Source organism: Hyla sarda, chromosome 2 (assembly GCF_029499605.1).
Source record: "Hyla sarda isolate aHylSar1 chromosome 2, aHylSar1.hap1, whole genome shotgun sequence".
Taxonomy (NCBI): Eukaryota; Metazoa; Chordata; class Amphibia; order Anura; family Hylidae; genus Hyla; species Hyla sarda.
This window is the reverse complement of record NC_079190.1, coordinates 79,384,857-79,405,674: the sequence shown is the minus strand read 5'-3', so window position 1 is coordinate 79,405,674 and position 20,818 is coordinate 79,384,857. Positions and strand designations below refer to the sequence as shown.

The window sequence follows — 20,818 nt, the reverse complement described above, 5'->3', positions numbered from 1 at the left end:
ATTAGGTACCGAGATGAGATCCTCAGACCCCTTGTGAGACCATATGCTGGTGCGGTTGGCCCTGGGTTCCTCCTAATGCAAGACAATGCTAGATGTCATGTGGCTGGAGTGTGTCAGCAGTTCCTGCAGGAGGAAGGCATTGATGCTATGGACTGGCCCGCCCGTTCCCCAGACCTGAATCCGACTGAGCACATCTGGGCCATCATGTCTCCCTCCATCCACCACTCCACATTGCACCACAGACTGTCCAGGAGTTGTCGGATGTGTTAGTCCAGGTCTGGGAGGACATCCCTCAGGAGACCATCCGCCACCTCATCAGGAGCATGCCCAGGCGTTGTAGGGAGGTCATACGGGCACGTGGAGGCCACACACACTACTGAGCCTCATCTTGACTTGTTTTAAGGACATTACATCAAAGTTGGATCAGCCTGTAGTGTGGTTTTCCACTTTGATTTTGAGTGTGACTCCATATCCAGACTTCCATGGGTTGATAAATTTGATTTCCATTGATAATTTTTGTGTGATTTTGTTGTCAGCGCATTCAACTATGTAAAGATGAAAGTATTTCATACGATTAGTTCATTCATTCAGATCTAGGATGTGTTATCTTAGTGTTCCCTTTATTTTTATGAGCAGTGTATTATATATTATTCCAGGTTCTCCTTGAACTTGTTTATTGAGTCAGACATCACAACATCATGTGGCAGAGAGTTCCATAATCTCACTACTCTTACAGTAAAGAATCCCATCTATGATGATGGTGAATCCTTCTTTCCCCTAAACGTAGAGGATACCTCCTTGTCATGGTTACCGGCCTAGGTATAAAAAGATCACTAGAAAGTTCTCTGTACTGTCCATTCATATATTTGTACAGTGGTGCTGACAAACTGTCTGTTATTCTCCCCGCTCCCAGTGCCTCTTGCACTTTCAGGCTTCCTAGGACATGCTGCCCCTGACTAGGTCAGGCCATTTTTGTATGCTTTTTCAGACACCCAGACGATAGTCGAGGCCATGTAGTATCTGCTATTCCAGATAACAGCCCAGCTAGTGCTGCATTAAAGGGGTACACCACTGCCCCAGCGTACGGAACATCACGGCTACGCCCCTCGTGCCAGTATTCTAAATGAACGCCGGGTGCTGCACAGAGATCACAGGGATCCCAGCGGCGGGACCCCTGTGATCAGACATCTTATGCCTTATCCTTTGGGGAATCCTTTAATCCAGGACTCAAGTCCTGCAGGAACGCATGGGAACGAAGTTCCTGCACTTTTCCACAGCAGGAACATCATTCCCATTAGCAGGACCAGCCCTTGAGTGAAAATCTTGGGTGAGTTCCCACACTTTTTTTTTTTTTCCTGGACTTGACCCCTGCTTTTATCCTTTTAATACATAGCTTTGAAATCACTAAAAGGCATAAATGATGGCAATGATAGTACACCCATAAAAATTGTGTACAGGGGGAGGTAAGAAAAAAACCATGGTATTGTAGATAAAAAGAATACCTCTTACTAATGTTTATACAGTCAGACATACAAAGTGCATAAACAAAATCACAATTTAAAACAATGGTAAAAGTGCCTTAAATCAATCCCAGGTGCTGCACAGAGATTGCGGGGGTCCCAGATGCAGGACCCCTGCAATCAGACATCTTATCCCCTATCCTTTTGGAGGGGTGGAGTACCTCTTTAAAACCACATAGCCACATAAGAGGCCCAAAAGCATCACAAACGGGTCCTTCCCTGTCAACGTCTCTGCCCATTAATCAGAGGTAGTCCTTTTGGATAATTGCTGAAAAACTCAAGATAATTTCCAAGTTACCTCAGTTATTGGTTGTTTACTCCTTCTGGGTACATTGTTGCAGTCCAGTTATGTTTTTTTTTCTTCTGCAGACTATTTAGTCCTATTAATCTGAAAGGGATATGGCCTCCCCAGGGGGCCAACACATTCTTCCTAGCTAGTGGCAGGTCCTGTACCCGTGGCACCATGTTCTCCAGTAAATTCGATCAGAAATGAATATGTAAGCCAGTGCAGTAGGAGTTCGGGGGAACACTTTTCATCTTCTACACAACCAAGGCCGACATTTATCATTGTCTTTACACTGTTTTTTTGTGTCTAGAAGCAGGGTTGATTTGCGCCTTTATTGCGCCTTTTTGGTGTACACATTTCTGCTGATTTTCAGTTGCTATCCACATGATATGAAAGGATTTTATGAACTGCGCCTTCTTGTGAAAAGCTGCAAAAAAGGCGCAAAGCCACTGAAAAGTCTCTGTAAAACTACACCAGCCCAGGCTTAGCTTAGCTTTTTGGTGTATGTGAAGAGAGAAATTTCATAAAATGTGACCTGCACAAAATGTATCAAATGCTCTGTGACCATTTAATAAATTTGGCGCTCCTACACATGACCAGCACACAAAAAAGTGTAGATAAATGCTTCACTTACACCTACAATGATAAATGCTTCACTTACACCTACAATGATAGATGCCGGCCATAGTGTTTGTTTGTAATATATTTTTGCATCTAGAATGTACAAAAGTTTTTAATAATTTTATTAAGTTATTTATTTATAGCTGGATTTTTAGTTAGATTTATCAAAACCTGTGTAGAGGAAGAATGGTGCAGTTGCCCATGGAAACCAATCAGATCGCTTATTTCATTTGTCAGAGGCCTCTTAAAAGAAAAAAAAGAAAGAAGTGATCTTATTGGTTGCTATAAGCAACTGCACCAGTCTTCCTCTACACAGGTTTTGATAACTCTTCCCCTTTGTGTTTCTCATTGCAATTATTTTCTTTGTTTGAAGATGGTCAGAAGTTCTATGTATGCTGTACTAAGAAGCCAGTCAGCATCCTCCAATTTGGACAGGATGTCTTGTTTCTCCAAGATGCAAGCTAAAGGTATATGGGAAGCACCCTATATGGTGAAACGATGCTGTAAATTTTACATATGTTTCTTTTTTTTTTTTTTCCCCCTCAATCATGAAATGTTCTTGCTAGGGAATATAGCATATAAAACTTTTAATTTAATATGCTGTTAAGAAACATAGATGGCATTTGAGATCCGTTTTCAGATGTCCTGAGCAAATTGCGGGCATGCACATGCAGATGCCATCCTGAATTCTTCTCCCACAGGGCTAGAAACCGTCCGACTGTGGAAGTTATTTCTGAATACATACTGTCAGTAACCTGCTGTTACTGTATTGGCGGCCCTGGGAAAATTGTTTATTTTTGAGGGCAAATGGTCCTCCTCTGTATACATATTGCAAAAAGCCCCTGATGAGGTCCATATATTGGTGGACCGAAACGTGTAGTGAAGGGCATGGTGTGCAATTCATGATCTATGACCAGGACAAATTATAATCTGACTTTGTTTAGTTAGACTGGCATAAAAAAGACAGTATTAGTAACTTCTTAACTGTGAGTAATTTCCTGTGTTTCTGGACCAAGGTAGCATCATCAGTATCCCTTGGGAATCTTATATGCACTGGGTTATCTAAGTTTCTTAACAGCATATTAATTAAAAGTTAAGTTTCTCTATCGGCTCCATTGGGGGACACAGACCGTGGGTGTATGCTGCTGTCTCTAGGAGGTGTGACACTATGGTAATAAAAAAAGTCGTCTCCTCCCAGCAGGATATACCCGCCTTCAGGCCCTGAACTAATCAGTTTAAGCTTAGTGTCTAAAGGAGGTGGACACGGTCTGGAATTCTCCAGACCAGGTCTTCTGATTTTTTGTTTTCCTAGTACAGTGGTCCCTCAACATACGATGTTAGTTCATTCCAAACGACCCATCGTTTGTCGAATCCATCGTATGTTGAGGGATCCGTGCAATGTAAAGTATAGGAAGCTGTACTCGCCTGTCCCCGCCGCTCCGCACCAGGTCCTCACCGCTCCCGCTGCTGTTCCAAGGGCTCCCAATGCTGTCCCGCTGCTCCGGTGTCGTCTTCGCGATCCTCCGGTGTCTTGCGCATCTTCTGCAGGGTCCGGGCCTTGCTTTCTGGTGACGTTATTACGCTGCTGCGCCGGCACGGCGTGCGTAGTGACGTAATAACGACGCCGGAAAGCAAGGCCCGGACCCTGGAGAAGATGCGCAAGACACCGGAGGATCGCGAAGTGGACCCGGAGCATCGGGAATAGGGAAGTGAACCTGCTGGGGCACATTACACTGCTATCCGACAGCAGCTTAAGCATTTTGCGCTGTCGGATAGCAGTTAATGTGATGGCCCCGACATATAAAAGCATCGTATGTCGATGCTGACATCGACATGCGATGGCCTCTGAGAGGCCATCGTATGTCTATTTTATCATATGTCGGGGCCATCGTAGGTCGGGGGGTTACTGTATAGGGACGTGTTAGTGTTTTTTTATTCCTTTTTCTTTTCTGTTTTCTGGTGGGGACTCAGGGACTCCGGTTCCCTGTTTCCCCATTGCGAGTAAGGGGGCACAGACATTGTGTATATGCGCTGTTCACCACCCCCACCCTCGCCAACGGTCAGCGCTTGGGTTGGTACCTCATGGGTCCGGGTCCCCCTATTTCCCTGCTCGCCTCGCTCGCGCATAGCAGCCAGGTGAGATGCAGGTAACTAAAGCTGACTGAAGACTTCACTGAAGACTCCATTAGGTAAGTTCTTCTGACTGAGGTAAGTACTTCCCCTCTTTTTCTCCTTAGGTGCGGACTTGCAACCTCTGGAGACCCCCTGTTTTTGGTGCCCAGGGGGCAGGTTATGGGGCTGGCTTACTGGGGCTGGACTTTTATTCTGGACTTTTATTCTGGACTTTTATTCTGGACTTTTATTCTGGACTTTTATTCTGGACTTTTATTCTGGGGGAGCAGTGGCATCTGAGGGGGCATGTACTCTGTTTTTACTGTGTGTGTGTGTGTGTGTGTGGTTACAGTGACTAGACCGCAGCGCCTTATATGCGGCTGACAGCCGCGGCGCAGGTACGGGCCGGGCGCTCTTCGCGCCGGCTTACTTTCACTTTCTCCGGCAGTCTCTGACGGCGTTTTGGCCGCCCGCTCTGTTCCCCCTAGCGCATATGCGGCTGACATGTGCACTCGGGACAAGGAGCGGGCGCCATTACAGCTTCTTCTTGGCCTGTCTTAGCTCCGCCCACAGGGCTGTTAGAGCTCTTCTGAGGCTCGAAGCAGCCTCCAATCAGCGCCGTGGGCACGATTTTCAGTCAGGAAGGGGCCAATTACTTCGTGCCTCTGCTTCAGGCACGCCCCCCTCTACTATTGGCTGGCCTGTTTCTCACTCTAGCTGCACAGAGCCATTTTCCTCACTGCAGCTGCCAGGGGACACAGACTAGGGTGAGGAAGTTCCTGTCTTTTTTCTCATAATGTCTGTACCCACAGCTGTTCCTCCCTCTAAACAGAAACCTGGAACGTCAGTGACTTATTTTGTCTATAAGCACTGTAGTACCAAGATGCCTGGCTCTACCGAGCCCACTTGCCCTGCCTGCTCCACTGCTCCCCCTGGTACCCCCTGATGCCCTTTCGGTTCTGGTGGGTTCAGCCGCTCCACCAGCCTGGGTTTCTTCCCTGACCCAGTATATGGCTGACTTGACCCAAGTCTCCCATTCGGCGGCTGAGGCCTCCCAGGAAGTAGTGTCTGTCTTGAAGGGGTCTTCCCTGCGCAGGGCCTCTGAGAGGGCCCGCTCCTCGTCTCCACATACTTCACGCTCTCACAAGCGTACTAGAGGTGCCTCGTCTGACTCTTCCCTTGAGTCTTCAGATAGACGTGAGCGTTCCCCTCGTGGGTCCCGCTCCCCCATGTCATCTGGGCACAAACGTCGCTCCTCCAGAGGACATTATCGGAGTCGCCGCTCTGCCACGCCAGAGCCGCGTACTCGGTCAGGGTCGGCCCCCCCCTCTCCAGGACTGCCTCTACTCGTTCACATTCTCCTGGTGAACTGGTGGACGAGGCTTCCGAGCCGGCATCTGACTCAGAGGACCGCTCTGCCTCAATTCAAACGGTAAACTCATTGGTAACAGCCATAAGAGACACCTTTCACTTAGAGGACCCAGGATCTTCGGATGTCGCTCCAGGAGTATCCTTTCATCGTGCTAAGCCAGCACCTCAAAGGTTCAGCTCTCACACTGACTTTGACGACATTCTGGAATCTGCATGGAAACATTCAGACAAGAGGTTCCCGGGAATCGAGACGATTCAAGAACGTTATCCATTTGACAAGGACTTTGTCCCTAAGGTGGTTTCCCCTCCCTCAGTGGATCCACCAATCTCCCGGATCTTTAAGGTGACTACACTGCCTCTGGCAGATGCTGCTGCCTTCAAGGATCCCACGGACAAGAAGGTTGAATACTTAGCGAAGTTTGCCTCTGAAGCAGCTGGCTCTTCTCTTCTTCCCATCTTCGCCTCGACATGGGTGTCCAAGGCCCTGTCGAAGTGGTGCCAAAAGCTCAATCAGGATATCTTAGCGGGATCCCCCCCCCAGAGGATCTATCTGCTCTGGCTCTCCAATGCTCTAAAGCTGGGGACTTCCTGTGCGCAGCTTCCATGCAGTCAGCCCGTTGTTTTGCCTTTGCTGTTGGTCACCTAGCGGCTCTCCGCCGCTCTATGTGGCTTAAAGCTTTGAATGCGGATGCCGCTTCCAAAAGGTCTCTCGCTGAGCTTCCTTTTACGGGTGGCCGTCTTTTTGGCAAACTCCTTGATATTATCTCTGAGGCAACAGGAGGTAAGAGTTCCTTGTTACCTCAAAATAAGGCTCGCCCTACTTCCCAAAGGAAGTCCTTTTCCTTTCGGACCTCTGGCTCCAGCAAAGGGTCTGGGCAGGCGCCCTCGCGGGACAAGAAGGCTCCCTCGTTCCGGGCACGCCCGTCTTGGAAGTCGGACTCCAACCGGTCCGGCCGTTTTGCGCCCAAATCAGGCAACCGCAAACCCACTTCTGCATGAAATGAGGCCCCCACCCGCGGTTTCTTCTCGGGTGGGAGGTGGACCTCACACATTCAGGACTCTTAGGTCAGGGACGTGGTGTCCAATGGTTACCGAATCGAATTCGCCCCCGGGCCCCCGGTCTCCTTCTCTGGCGAGGCAATTTCGAGCGGCTCTCCAGTCTCTGCTTCTCCAGGGGGTTATCGTTCCCGTTCCTCCAGGGGAACGGTTTCGGGGTTTCTATTCAAATCTTTTTGTTGTTCCCAAGAAGGATGGTTTTGTGCGACCAATCCTAGACCTCAAGCGTCTCAACCGTTATCTTCTTATCCGCCACTTCCAAATGGAATCTCTCTGTTCGGTGGGGGAGTTCCTTTCATGGGTGGACATCAAGGATGCCTACCTCCATGTGCCAATATTTCCAGGCCATCATCGGTACCTCCGCTTCACGGTTCCGGAGGGGCATTTTAAATTCGTAGCCTTCCCCTTTGATCTAGCCACGGCTCCTCGGGTCTTTACAAAGATCCTTGCGCCAGTGATGGGCCTGTTACGGTCGAGGGGAATCTCGGTGATACCCTACCTGGACGCCCTTCTCATCAAGGCTCCAACCAGAATCTGGAGGTCACTCTCCACACTCTGGATTGCTTCGGGTGGATGGTCAACCGGGACAAGTCAGTCCTCCATCCTACCCAGTCTCTAACCTTCCTGGGACTTCGATTCCACACGGCCTCTGCCCGAATTTGCCTCCCGCTGGACAAACGTCTGGCGCTTCTGTCGGGGGTCCGCTCCCTTCGGACCCAGGTCTCAGTCCCCATCCGTTTCATTACTGACCCCTTCAACTGGCGATTCTCTCTCAATGGAACAGGTCTCCTTTCCCTCGATTGTCAGATTGTTCTCCCTCGCAGTGTCTGTCAGTCTCTGCTCTGGTGGCTCCACCCCCCCCTTCTTCTCCAAGGGTGGCAATTTTTCCCCCTTCACTGGCAGGTAGTTACAACGGATGCCTGCCTGTCGGGCTGGGGCAGCGTGTTCAGGGATTGGACGGTTCAGGGCTCTGGTCTCCCCGAGAGACCCTTCTTCCGATAAACATATTGGAATTACGAGCGATTCTTCTTTGTCTTCTTCATTGGGAGTCCCATCTTCAGTCCCGTCCTGTCCGCATCCAGTCGGACAACGCCACGGCCGTGGCGTACATAAATCGACAGGGCGGCAGCTCGGCAGCCATGGCCGAGTTGACAAAGATTCTCACCTGGGCGGAAAGCAAGGTTCCGGCCATTTCGGCGATTCGCATTCCGGGAGTGCTCAACTGGGAAGCAGACTTCCTCAGTCGGTCCTCACCCGACCCCGGCGAGTGGTCTCTACATCCAGAGGTCTTCGCAACTCTGCGACCTCTGAAGCAGTCCGGACGTGGACCTCTTCGTGTCTTGGCACAATCGGAAGGTCCTTCCTTTTGTGTCCAAGTCCCGGGAACCTCAGGCTCTGGCCGTGGATGCCCTAGTGATTCCTTGGGCGGGATTTGCCCTACCCTATCTGTTCCCTCCACTTCCGCTCCTTCCCAGGGTGCTGAGGAAGCTCAAAACAGAGGATGTCCCCGCCATTCTGGTAGCTCCAGATTGGGCCCCGAAGGTCGTGGTACGCCGACGTAGTCAGGCTCCTGGACGACGCTCCACTGCGCCTTCCGCTTCGTCCGGACCTGCTCTCTCAGGGTCCTCTTTAGCACCCCAATTTACAGTCGCTGCATTTGACGGTGTGGCAGTTGAGACCGCAGTTTTGAGGGCCCGCGAGTTCTCTTCCAAAGTCATTCACACCATGCTCAGGGCTTGTAAGCCCTCCTCCGCAAGAATTTACCACAGTACTTGGCGGTCTTATTTTCATTGGTGTGAAGCTCAGGACTTATCCCCGGTAACCTTCTCGGTTCCCCGTCTTCTCTCCTTTTTGCAGTCGGGGTTGGAACTGGGGTTGTCTCTCAGTTCACTTAAAGGTCAGGTTTCGGCCCTTGCTATTCTCTTCCAGCGGCCCCTGGCTTCTAATTCTCGTGTCGGGACCTTCCTTCAAGGAGTGGCACACGCTGTTCCTCCTTATCGGTCACCCTCTCCCCCTTGGGACTTGAATTTGGTTCTGAGTGCCCTCCAGGGTGAACCCTTTGAGCCCCTTAGAGAGGTGTCTCTCTGCCTTCTTTCTTGAAAAGTGGCATTTCTTGTTGCTATCACCTCCATCCGGAGGGTGTCTGAATTGGCAGATCTCTCCTGCCGTTCTCCGTTTCTGGTGATCCACCAGGACAGGGTTGTTTTCCGGCCAGACCCTTCCTTTTTGCCTAAGGTGGTTTCGGCCTTTCATCTCAATGAGGACATCGTCCTCCCGTCTTTTTGTCCTGCTCCTTCTCATCCTAAGGAGAACTTACTACACAAGCTGGATGTAGTTCGGGCTGCTCGGTCTTATCTCTCCATCACTTCTTCATTTCGTCAGTGTGATTCCTTTTTCGTCCTTACGGAAGGTCGTCGTAAGGGACAACCTGCTTCCAAGGCCACAATTTCTCGGTGGATTCGGTCCGCCATTTCGGAAGCCTATCGCTGTAAGGGGAAGATTCCTCCTTTTCAGGGTTGTGGCTCATTCTACCCGTTCTGTTGGGGCATCCTGGGCTCTCCAGAATAGGGCCTTAGCCTCGCAGATTTGCAAGGCGCCTACCCGGTCGTCTTTGCACACTTTCTCAAGGTTCTACCGAGTTCATACATTCGCATCGGCTGATGCTAGTCTGGGTCGTAAAGTGTTGCAGGTGGCAGTGGATCGGCCGTCTGCCTGACTGCTTATATGCCCACCCAAGGGACGGCCTTGGTACGTCCCACTGTCTGTGTCCCCCAATGGAGCCGATAGAGAAAAGGAGATTTTTGTTTACTTACCGTAAAATCTCTTTCTCGAAGGATCCATTGGGGGACACAGCTTTCGCCCTTTTTGGGGTTTCCTTTGGTACTCTGTCCGAGGGTGTGTTCGGTTATGTTTTTTTTTTTCTTCTGGTTCTCGGACAGTTTGGGTTTTTTCTTGACCTGTTGGTCTCCTCCTATTGCTCTGGAACTTAAACTGATTAGCTCAGGGCCTGAAGGCGGGTATATCCTGCTGGGAGGAGCCGACTTTTTTTATTACCATAGTGTCACACCTCCTACAGACAGCAGCATATACCCACGCTCTGTGTCCCCCAATGGATACTTCGAGAAAGAGATTTTATGGTAAGTAAACAAAAATCTCCTTTTATATACTTCCCAAACCACCCTTCATACTTTTAGTTTTGGTAGTCTGTTTATCAGAGTGAGTAGACACTTTATATATCTATGGCTTATTCCGTAGGGAATATAGCACTTGAAATTTGGGCCCTAAAGGGGTACTCCGCCCCAGACATCTTATCATCTATACAAAGGATAGGAGATTAGATGTCTGATCACGGGGGTCCCGCCACTGGGGACCCTTGCAATCTCCCTGCTGCACCCGGCGTTCTTTAGAACATCGGGTGCATCGCCGGAGGCTCGTGACGTCACGACCATGCACCCTCAATGCAAGTCTATGGGACGGCAGTCATGCCCCCTCCCATAGACTAACATTGAGTGGGCATGACCGTGATGTCACAAGCCTCCGCCCCTCATTGGCAGTCATCCGGCATTGAGCGAAGTTTGCTCTGTGCATCGGATGTCTGGGGAGCTGCAGTAGAGATCGCGGACCCCTGCGATCAGACATCTTATCCCTTATGCTTTGGATAAGGGATAAGATGTCTAGGGGTGGAGTACCCCTTTAATTGTGGTTCCTTGACTATTACTGCAGGATTTGTATCGAAGAACAATTTTGTGCATTTATTTTATAGTTTCTCCACCATACCGTGTAATGGTATATTGTTAGGCTATGTTCACACTACGGAAGTTCAGCAAGGAATTTCGGAGCTGAATTTCAACAGTGGATGTCTGGTTTCACAATGCTCAGGATTCGTTGTTTGTCTGTTTCGGTATAAAATGTCTTCTATAAAAACAAACATTTAAAATATTCTAAAATTAAACATTACCTTTAATCTGTATCATAGAATGTTAATTTTCTGATGTTTTCATCCTTTAGTAAGCAATCAGCAACCTGTGTTTAAGCAGAATACGCTCTTGAAAAGCCATATCCCTGACAGAAGCATTAAGAAACTTGCAGCCTCTGATGATAAGCTTCAGTCACAGGTTAGCAGTAATTGTCTTACAGAGTACCTGTTACTATCCGGCTCTTGGTGATCTTGGTCTTGCTGTTCCATACACTTAGAATGGAGCAGTGGGACAAAGATCGCTGATCAATGATCTGTTGAGGTACGTGCACTGAGACCCTGGCTGATAAAAACTTGATGTGTGTGTTTTTTTTTTTTTTTTTTTTTCACATGACAGGGACACTTTTTTTTATTAAGATTGGTAAAAAAAAAAAAAATAAAAACACACAACTTGTACAGAAATATGAAAGTCTTTCATGTGTTTGTTGTTATAATCCTTATGTAGGAGAATCCAGTATTACAGCAGATGAATCATACTGCCCAGGCACAGACCTCGAGTGTTACTACACTTCCCCTCAGGAGTCAGGAGAGAACTTCCGTGAAGTCCAATCCAGCCACTGAAGATGGAGAAAGCTCTGCCTTGGAGATGGAGAAAGCGGCTAGGTATGTGCTGAGGTTGACATGTTACTGTACAATCTGTTGTTGGAGAGAAACTGCATAGAATCCAGCAGAGGTGTGCAGCTTCTGCTGTATCGCTGTGATTTTTAATTTATTGTCTATCACTCTGGACAGCATCGATCCCAGGAAAATGAAATTGCAGGGCTATAGTTAAGAGTTGTCTTTGGTTTAATTCAATGTTTAATATTTATTTCTCTATCGGCTCCATTGGGGGACACGGAAGCTTGGGTAAATGCTGCTGTCTCTAGGAGGCTTGACACTATGGTAACCAAAAAGTCTGCTCCTCCCAGCAGGATATACCTGCCTCTAGGCCACTGAGCAATTCCGTTTTTGCTTAGTGTCTTAAGGAGGGCCACCTCAACACGCTCCCATTCTCCTGGAGAATTTGCGGATGAAGTCTCCGATTTGGCATCTGATTCAGAGGACCGATCGGATATGGCTGACACGGTGAACTCATTGGTTTTTGCCATAAGAGACACCTTCCATCTAGAGGACCCAGGATCTTTGAACGTAGTTCCAGAAGTATCCTTTCATCGTGTCCGTCCAGCACCCAAGATGTTGGATGCTGGAATCTGCCTGGAGGCATCCTGACAAAAGGTTTCAGAACCAAAGAAGGTTAGGGCGCAGTATCCTTTCGCCAAGGACCTCATCTCAAAGTGGACTTTTCCTCCTTCGGTGGACCCGACCAGTCTCACGCATCTCTAGGGCTACGACGCTGCAGCTGGCGGATGCGGCTGCCTTCAAGGATCCTGCAGACAAAAAGGGTAGAGACCTTGGCAAAGTTTGCATTTGAAGCGGCGGGTTCCTCTCTGCTTCCAGCCTTTGCTTCTGCCTGGGTGTCGGAAGGCACCTTCAGTTTGGTCCTCCCAACTCCATCAAGGTATTTTTTCTGGATCTCCTCTGGAGGAACTGTCTGACCTAGCGCTCCAGTGCTCCAAGGCTGGAGACTTTCTATGTTCTGCTTCCATGCAGTCAGCCCGCTGTGCTGCCTTTGCCACTGGTAATCTAGTGGCCCTCTGTCGCACCAGGTGGCTTAAGGCATGGGACGCGGATGCCGCTTCCAAGAAGTCTCTTACCGAGCTTCCATTGCCGGGTCCCGACTTTTTGGCAAGCGCCTTGATGAGTTCATTTCTGAGGCGGGCGGCAAGAGTTCCTTATTACCTTTAGAATAGGGCTTGCACTGCTTCCCGTAGGAAGTCTTTTTTTCTTTTCGATCCTTCGGACTTCTGGTCCCAATAATGGGTCGGGGCTGGCACCCTCGCGGGACAAAAAGGTTCCCTCCTTCCGGGCGTGCCCCTCTTGAAAATCGGAAAATCGTTCTGGCAGTTTTGCAGCCAAGTCTGGCACCCGCAAACCCACTTCCGCATGAAGGGACACCCCCCACCCGCAAATTTTTCTCGGGTGGGAGGTCGTCTTTTATTTTTCCAAGACATCTGGGCGGCGCACATTCAAGACTCCTGGGTCAGGGACGTGGTGTCCAATGGATACCGGATCGAAATTGCTTCTCTTCCGGAGCCCCCCAGTCCCCTTCGCTAACGGGGGAAATTCGGGGGGCGCTTCAGTCCCTTCTCATCCAGGGAGTCATTGTCCCGGTCCCTTCCAGGGAGCGCTTTCGGGGCTCCCAAGTAGGGCGGTTCTGAGGACGATATATCTTGTCTGAAGCATTGGGAGTCTCTGCTTCAGGGCCACCGTGTCCAGTCAGACAACGCCACGGCCGTGGCGTACATCAGTCGGCAGGGCGGCACTCAGCCATGTCCGAGGTGACAAAGATCCTCCTCTGGGCAGAACACGAAGTTACGGCCATTTCGGCGATTCTCATTCCGGGAGTGCTCAACTGGGAAGCGTATTTCCTCAGCCGACCCCGGAGAATGGTCTCTTCCTCCGGAGGTGTTCGCACAGATCTGCGACCTCTGGGGGACCCCGGACGTGGATCTCTTTGCATCTCGACACAACCGGAAGATTCCGACGTTTGTGTCAAGCTCCAGGGACCCCCTGGCCCTAGCAGTGGATGCCCTAGTAATTCCGTGGTCGGGCTTTGTCCTGCCCTATCTGTCCCCTCCTTCCCAGGGTTCGGAGGAAGCTCAAGGTGGAATGAGTTTCCGCCATTCTGGTGGCTCCAGACTGGCCTCGAAGGGCATGGTACGCCGACGTGGTCTGGCTTCTGGACGACATTCCGTTCTGTCTCCCACTTCGTACACACCTACTGTCACAGGGTCCACTTTGTCACCCCTATTTACAGTCGCTGCATTTGACAGCGTGGTGGTCGAGACCGCGGTTCTAAGGAGCCGCTTTTTCTCTTCCCAGGTCATTCGCACCATGCTCAGGGCTCGCAAGTCCTCCCCTGCGAAGATTTATCACCGTACCTGGCAGGCTTACTTTCGTTGGTGCGAAACTCAGACCTTTTTTTTCTCCAGTTACCTTTTCCGTTTCCCGTCTCCTCTCCTTTTTTGCAGTCGGGGTTGGAACAAGGGCCGGCTCTCAGCTCCCTTAAGGGTCAGGTTTCGGCCCTTTCTATTCTCTTCAGCGTCCTCTGGCTTCCAATTCGCATGTCCGGACCTTCCTTCAGGGCGTGCCACACGCTGTCCCCCCCCCCCCTCCCCCCCCACGCACCTTTTGTGCCTCTTGGGGAGGTTCCCCTTCGCCTCCTATCCTGGGAGGTGACTTTTCCAGGAGAGTATCTGAACTGGCAGCTCTTTCCTGCCGTTCTCCTTTCCTGATAGTTCATCAGGACAAGGTTGTTTTCCGGCCAGATCCGTTCTTTTTGCCTTAAGTTGTTTCGCCTTTTCATCTCAACGAGGACATCGTCTTCCGTCATTTTGTCCCACTCCTTCTCATCCAGGGAGCGCTTACTCCACAAATTGGATGTGGTACGGGCTGTTCGGACTTATCTTTCTATCACCTCTTCCTTTCGTCAGTGCGATTCTTGCTTCGTCCTTACGGAAGGTCGTCGGAAGGGACAGCCTGCTTCCAAGGCCACCATTTCTAGGTGGATCCAATGTGCTATTTCGGAAGCTTACCGCTGCATGGGGAAGGTCCCACCCACCCTTCAGTGGTTTGGCTCATTCCACCCGTTCTGTGGGAGCATCCTGGGCTCTCTGATCTGTAAAGCGGCCACCTGGTCGTCTTTGCACACTTTTTTGAGATTTTACCAGGTTCATACCTTCACATCGGCTAATGCTAGTCTGGGCCGTAAAGTGTTGCAGGCGGCGGTGGTACAGCCGACTGCATGACCTTTTTTCTCTGCCCACCCAAGGGACTGCTTTGGCACGTCCCAAGGTCCTGTGTCCCCCAATGGAGCCGATAGAGAAAAGGAGATTTTTTTAGACTTAGCGTAAAATCTTTCTCGAAGGATCCATTGGGGGACACAGCTCCCGCCCTTTTCTGGGGTTCCTTTTCAGTTATCTGTCCGAGGGAGTGTTCAGTTGATTTTTCTTCTGGTTCCCGGACAGTTCATGTTTTTCCTTTGACCCGTCGGTCTCCTCCTATTGCTCTGGGACTAAAACTGAATTGCTCAGTGGCCTTGAGGCGGGTATATCCTGCTGGGAGGAGCCGACTTTTTGGTTACCATAGTGTCAAGCCTCCTAGAGACAGCAGCATATACCCAAGGTTCTGTGTCCCCCAATGGATCCTTTGAGAGAGATTTTACGGTAAGTCAAAAAAATCTCCTTTTTTGGAATTTCTATCTCCAGAAAGCTGATCTGTGGGGGTACAATTGCAGTAACCCCACTGATCACCATAATGGGGACAAAATTGTTCCCAGAATAGAAAAAAAAGAGCACCTCGCATGAGGCCAGGGCTCTGAGTTCTAGAGTGTTCGGAAGCTCCATTAAAAAGGATACCCACATAGTACCTCCTTTAAAAAAAATAAATAAAAAAAAAATCAATAAATTTTTTTTTTTTGCATTTTTAAAAAGGGGTAAAATTTAATATATAGAAACTCCACTGCCATATCCCCCCCCCCCCCCCCCCCCCCCACCAGCTTAACCTTTTGGCTCCAGATTAGTTTTGATGTGTGTGTGTGTGTGTGTGTGTGCTCCAAGACTCGTGCTATGAGTTAGTGGCATTGTGCATAATCTGATGCCCAGCAAGGGTTAGTTACATTTCCATTGTCTTTTCAGGTGTGATAAGTATACATTAGACATGGATTCTTCTACAGGGAAAACGGACCCCATGAAGAAGACGGGTGAGCAGCATTATTCCTCTCTAAGCCTTTCATGGTTTCCTTTTGTTTGTCTTGGGGTTTATAGTATTGTATATTTATTTCAGGTGCAGCTTCTGTAGAGTTTGTTGCAGATTCACAGGCATTAGCCAGTATACTTTCCAACACTGGAGTGAGCATTGGAAATTGTGGAAAACTGAGCTTGGCACAGAGGGTCCCTGTACAGGGTAGAAATGTTTCTGTAAAGAGCATCACTGTAAGTACATTGGTTATCTCCTGCACTCCCATAGACAATGCTTGTAGCGCTTGCCAACCCACCTCTTTATGCAGCAGAGAGCTGGAGCCTATTCTGGAGATTGCAGGGGGTCCTTGAGGTACGAGCCTGCATGCTTATACACTTATTCCCTAGATATAGTGGGAGTGTACTCTCTTGACCGGTATTGAGCTGATTTCTGATGCTGGTCATTGAGGGTAAGTATCAGCTGTTGATAGTGGCTTGCACCCATCGTGTATGGAGCATGCTGAGCTCCCAAACCCACTCCATACTTCCCCCACCTGACCCATGATGTACAAGTGCATTATAAGTTGGGAAGGGGGTTAAATCATTAGCAGCTCACAAATATTCATTACAGTTTTCTCCTTTACTTGAATATATAGTTCATTAGCTTTCTCTGCAAACTAACAGCCGATTGGTTTGTCCTGTATTGTTAAGGTCAGTTTGTGCTACAGGGATCTGTTAAAGCTGGAGCCTTTAGCCTCCTTCAGAGACATGAAACCCCCCTCTTAGGGTAGGTTCACGCCACGATTTTCTATACAGTTTTTGGATACGGTTTAAAAAAAATAAAAAAAAAAACACCCTATGCAACTGTACAGAAAACCGTGCCCATAGACTTTCCATTCAAAACCGTATGCACCATATTGCATACGGTTGTCTCCGTTTTTCACACCACACAGTTTTTAAAAAAAAAATTTTCTGGACAGAAAACCGTGTCCAGGTGAAAAACCGTATTGACCCGTATACGTTTTTTTTTTAACATGGGAGTCAATGGGAACCGTACAGAATTGTATGTATGTACAGTTCCATCCAGTTTTTACCATACGGTTTTTGACTTTGCACAGTTTTTTTTCTTGGAATTTCAATCAAACAAGTGAAACTTTATTCATAATGGAGTGAAAAGTTCAAAACGTATGCGTTTTTTTTCTTAAAAAACTGATGCAACCGGACATCACTTTTCAAACAGATAAAACTTTGTACACACGTTTTGATACAGTTTAGTCAGGTTTTGAGGAATCCGGTTTTTTATCAAAAACCTGAAAAAAAAAACTGTATTGCAAAAACGTGGTGTGAACCCATCCTTAGACTTGTTCTTAATTTCTTGAAAAACAATCTGCATTTAATTGATTCCTCAAATGAGAATATAATGTAATATTAAACTTAATAGAACTCAAAATGCAGTAACAGATTCTTGTAGTCACTGGACTATGTACTAAGTGTTCATGTATTTTCAGACTTCTTCTTCTGTCCCTATTGCAACACAACCTACAACACCAAAACCTTGCTTTGGGCGCATGTCAACCATTGCTGGGCCACTTAAAGGTAAGCGTTTTGCAATAGATTTTTTTTATTTTCTATTTTAGCAAATATGTGAGGGTGTAAATTATAATGCATGTGTATTGGAACAACTGAAGTTGTCAGGATTTAACCTCTGGGTGGACTACCCTGCAGGGGCATTTCAGTAATAGAGGAAAGTACCCTCTCTATAGGCAAAAGATTTTATGAAGACCACCAATGTTGAAATCCATAGATAATCAAATAATATTGAAGGAATGCTGTGTCTGGGGAAAAAACTTGGAAGTGATGAAAATTCCAGACTGCCCGTAGTTACTCTTTGTCATTCGCAATATAAAAAAAAAAAACAATATTGCTAAAGATGGCCTTAAAAGGGGTACTCTGTTGCTAGGGATAAGATGTCTGATTGTGGGGTCCAGCTGCTGGGACCCCCGTGATCTCCTTGCAGACACCCGGTGTTTTGAACATTGGTCCTGATTTACTAAGAGTGGAGTTTATTTTCTTTGTGTTCCCCCCCCCCCCAACAGATATTTTTCCACAGTATTTACTAATGTTTACCACTGTTGTGTTTTTTTTTTTTTGCAGTTTTTTATTTATTTATTTTTTATTCTGGCACAGACAGAATCTGGCGCGCAACCCGACAAAACATGTCAGGTTTACAATAGTAAATCGGGGCCATTATGTTCAGAAAGCTGGGTTGAGGCGACAGTGGTTGTGACGTCCCCCACTATGCATGTCTATGTGAGGGGGTGTGACAGCAAAGTGATTCAAGGACTATCTGGAAACCATTCAGTCACCAAAATGAAAAAGTGAACATTTCAATTCTTTTCAATACAAATGCTCTGATATTTGCCAATTTATTTAAATGCAAAAGTAGGTGCAAATTGTCACGTGTGTGATTTTATTCCCCCCCCCCCCCCTCGTCTGTGTTGAGATGTCAGACATTAATTAACAAAAGGGGTTAGGCTTTCCTCTGCATTCCCCTCATTGGACAACCTCCTATAACCTCTTCTAAAGTAGCACCAGAGAGATTACACTAGATCTAGAACACAATGGGGGAGATTTTGAGATTTCAGTAATGGTGCAAAAGGGTGGAAAGTGGAAGTGTTGCTAATTATAAATCTGTTCCCAGACTTTATTTTTTATTTAATTTTTTCAATTGAGAAAGCATTGTGGTTGTTACAGGCATTTTTATTTTTAATTTTTTTTGTACACCTTTTAAACATATCCTCCCAAGTGTACCCCACCCGAAATGTCATATTGTGCGGATTCTCTAATAAACAAAGATCTTTACTGTCTTATTTATACCAGAGTATTATAAACTGTCTGTCTTTTACTTATCAGATATAGTATTCAGTCCCTGTCGAGTTCCTAAGACAATGATGACGGACAATTCTTCTAGTGGTTCAGCTAAGAGAGTCCCTCACTTATCCGCCTCTGCCATGGTTTGTATTTAATCTGAATTTCTTTAATCTATGTATAGGCTGATTTTACATACAGTATTTTGATTACTCTTTTTAGCAGAAAACAGGAGTTGATACAAACTGCTGAAAAAGATGCATTCAGTCTTAAAGTAAGCAGTGAAAAAACATGTCTCCATATAAAAAAAATGCTTTTTTTTTTTTCTCCTTTTATAATGAAAGTACATACATAAATTTTCAGAGTTCCTCTAAAGACAAATTGAATCCTAATTAGTAAATAATTATTCATCACCTTTGATCAATATGGAGTTAATCCGCAGACAGGTCCTCAAGGTCATCGCTTCTGTTTTTTTGTGTGTGACGCTTCGCTACTGGCTGGCGACTGCTCCGTGCATTGGATCATTGTCCTCTTTAAAGACTCATTTCTTTAGCAGTTTAAAGCGTTGCTGTTATTTAAAAATAAAAATTGACACGCAGGCAGGAAAAATTTTAATTGGTAAGGGTCTCAGTGCTGATGCCCCACCACCAATCTTTACCTTTAGCTGGGCGAGGTAGATGAAAGGATTCTTACCTGGCTCTGCATTCTATCAAACTGTATGTAAAGCTGAAGAAGCAGTTTTCCTGAAACATGTCTTAAAGGAAAACCAGTCATCCTGTTCACCCACACTAAGACCAATACACTGGGTTGTAGTGTGGGTGAACAGGAGACTGATGCGGGGTAGGGGAGTTAAATACGTACCGTCAGTCCCTTGCAGTGTCCCTCCAAAGGTCCGCTTCTATCTTTGGTGAATTGCGCACAGGAGGCGGGCCTGCTGCGTGAATATTCACGATCCCTGATCACATGAACGATTGCGCCTACAGAGCGCTCCCATGATCCCGCATCGGTCTCCTGTTCACCCACACAATAACCCATTGTATTGGGTTTAGTATTTCTCAACCAGGGTGCCTCCAGGTGTTGCAAAACTACAACTCCCAGCTTGCCCGGACAGCCAAAGGCTGTCCGGGCATGCTGGGAGTTGTAGTTTTGCAACACCTGGAGGCACCCTGGTTGGGAAACACTGGTGTGGGGGAACAGGATGACAGTTTTCCTTTTCAACAAGCTACTTCTTGTAAGTGGAAATTATTCAACAGATGGGTTTATGGGTCTTTTCACATGGCAAAGTTTCCGCACATCCGCACCAGTTCCACCTCCGCATTCATTTGGGTGGTGTCTGACTTGTGTGGAGTCCACATGCGGAAATTTAGAAGTGTGAATGGGACTATGGGAATCCCATAGAAGTCTAATGGCCTGTAATTTGAGTCTGAATCTGTGCGGAATTCTGCATGCGGAAATTCTGCTGTGTGAATAGACCCTATGAGGCGCAAGTGTGGGTCTATATCGGTAGTACGATGCAAATTGTTAACACGTATTTCTGGTGCTTCCATAAGTATCTCTGGATCACTATCCTTTATTTTTGTAGAAGTTCTCCCAGCCGCACTCTGTCAGGTCAAAACAGCTATTTTTCCCCAAAACACCTCGCGCCTTGGCACTAGAGATGGCAAATAAAAAACTAGAAGACTATCTTTCAGATACACAGGTAAGTTTCAGATTTACATCTCAATTTAGGAAAGAAGGCAGTTCTCGTAGTTTCACCTTCAAGGCTCTATTTTTGTATGAAATTTCTAAAATATTCCATTTGTTTCTTGATGTAGCCTTCAGCAAGATCGACTGTAAAGTGGGCCGATGAGCCATCGCCTTCTGCGTCTGAGACTCTTTGTGAAAATGAGCCCAAAATAGTGAGTATAGTAGTGACATTTTCCCAGTATATTTGTCACCATCTGTAGAAACTTTCTACTTACCAGCAATATTGTTATCTGTTAGTTTTCTCTTGCAACATTCTTAAAATTTTGAAGTAGGGATCGACCGATATCGATAATCTGTCACCTTTCAGGCCGATAGCCGATAACTTATACAGATATTCTGGTATAAGTTATCGGCTGTCTCAACCCACCCGCCGGCGGGGCAGAAGCCGTTGCAGATCAATGATTTAAAGCAGTTGCCCCAACGCCTCCCCCCCCCCCCCCCCCCCCCCCCCATCCTCTGCCCACATGCCGCCACCGCTGCCCCA

The 20,818-nt window shown here is 47.5% G+C and overlaps 1 protein-coding gene across 1 annotated transcript in view; it reads left to right on the top strand.

The window, feature by feature from the left end:
* TROAP (trophinin associated protein) overlaps positions 1–20,818 on the top strand; it is a 47,794-nt gene that overhangs the window by 11,374 nt on the left and 15,602 nt on the right. Inside the window, exons 5-13 of the mRNA XM_056562205.1 lie at positions 2,801–2,894; positions 10,975–11,081; positions 11,388–11,545; positions 15,679–15,743; positions 15,827–15,975; positions 17,229–17,316; positions 18,634–18,734; positions 20,171–20,287; positions 20,403–20,486. Of these exons, the coding sequence (XP_056418180.1) occupies positions 2,801–2,894; positions 10,975–11,081; positions 11,388–11,545; positions 15,679–15,743; positions 15,827–15,975; positions 17,229–17,316; positions 18,634–18,734; positions 20,171–20,287; positions 20,403–20,486 (963 nt within the window). The remainder of the gene's footprint in view (positions 1–2,800; positions 2,895–10,974; positions 11,082–11,387; positions 11,546–15,678; positions 15,744–15,826; positions 15,976–17,228; positions 17,317–18,633; positions 18,735–20,170; positions 20,288–20,402; positions 20,487–20,818) is intronic.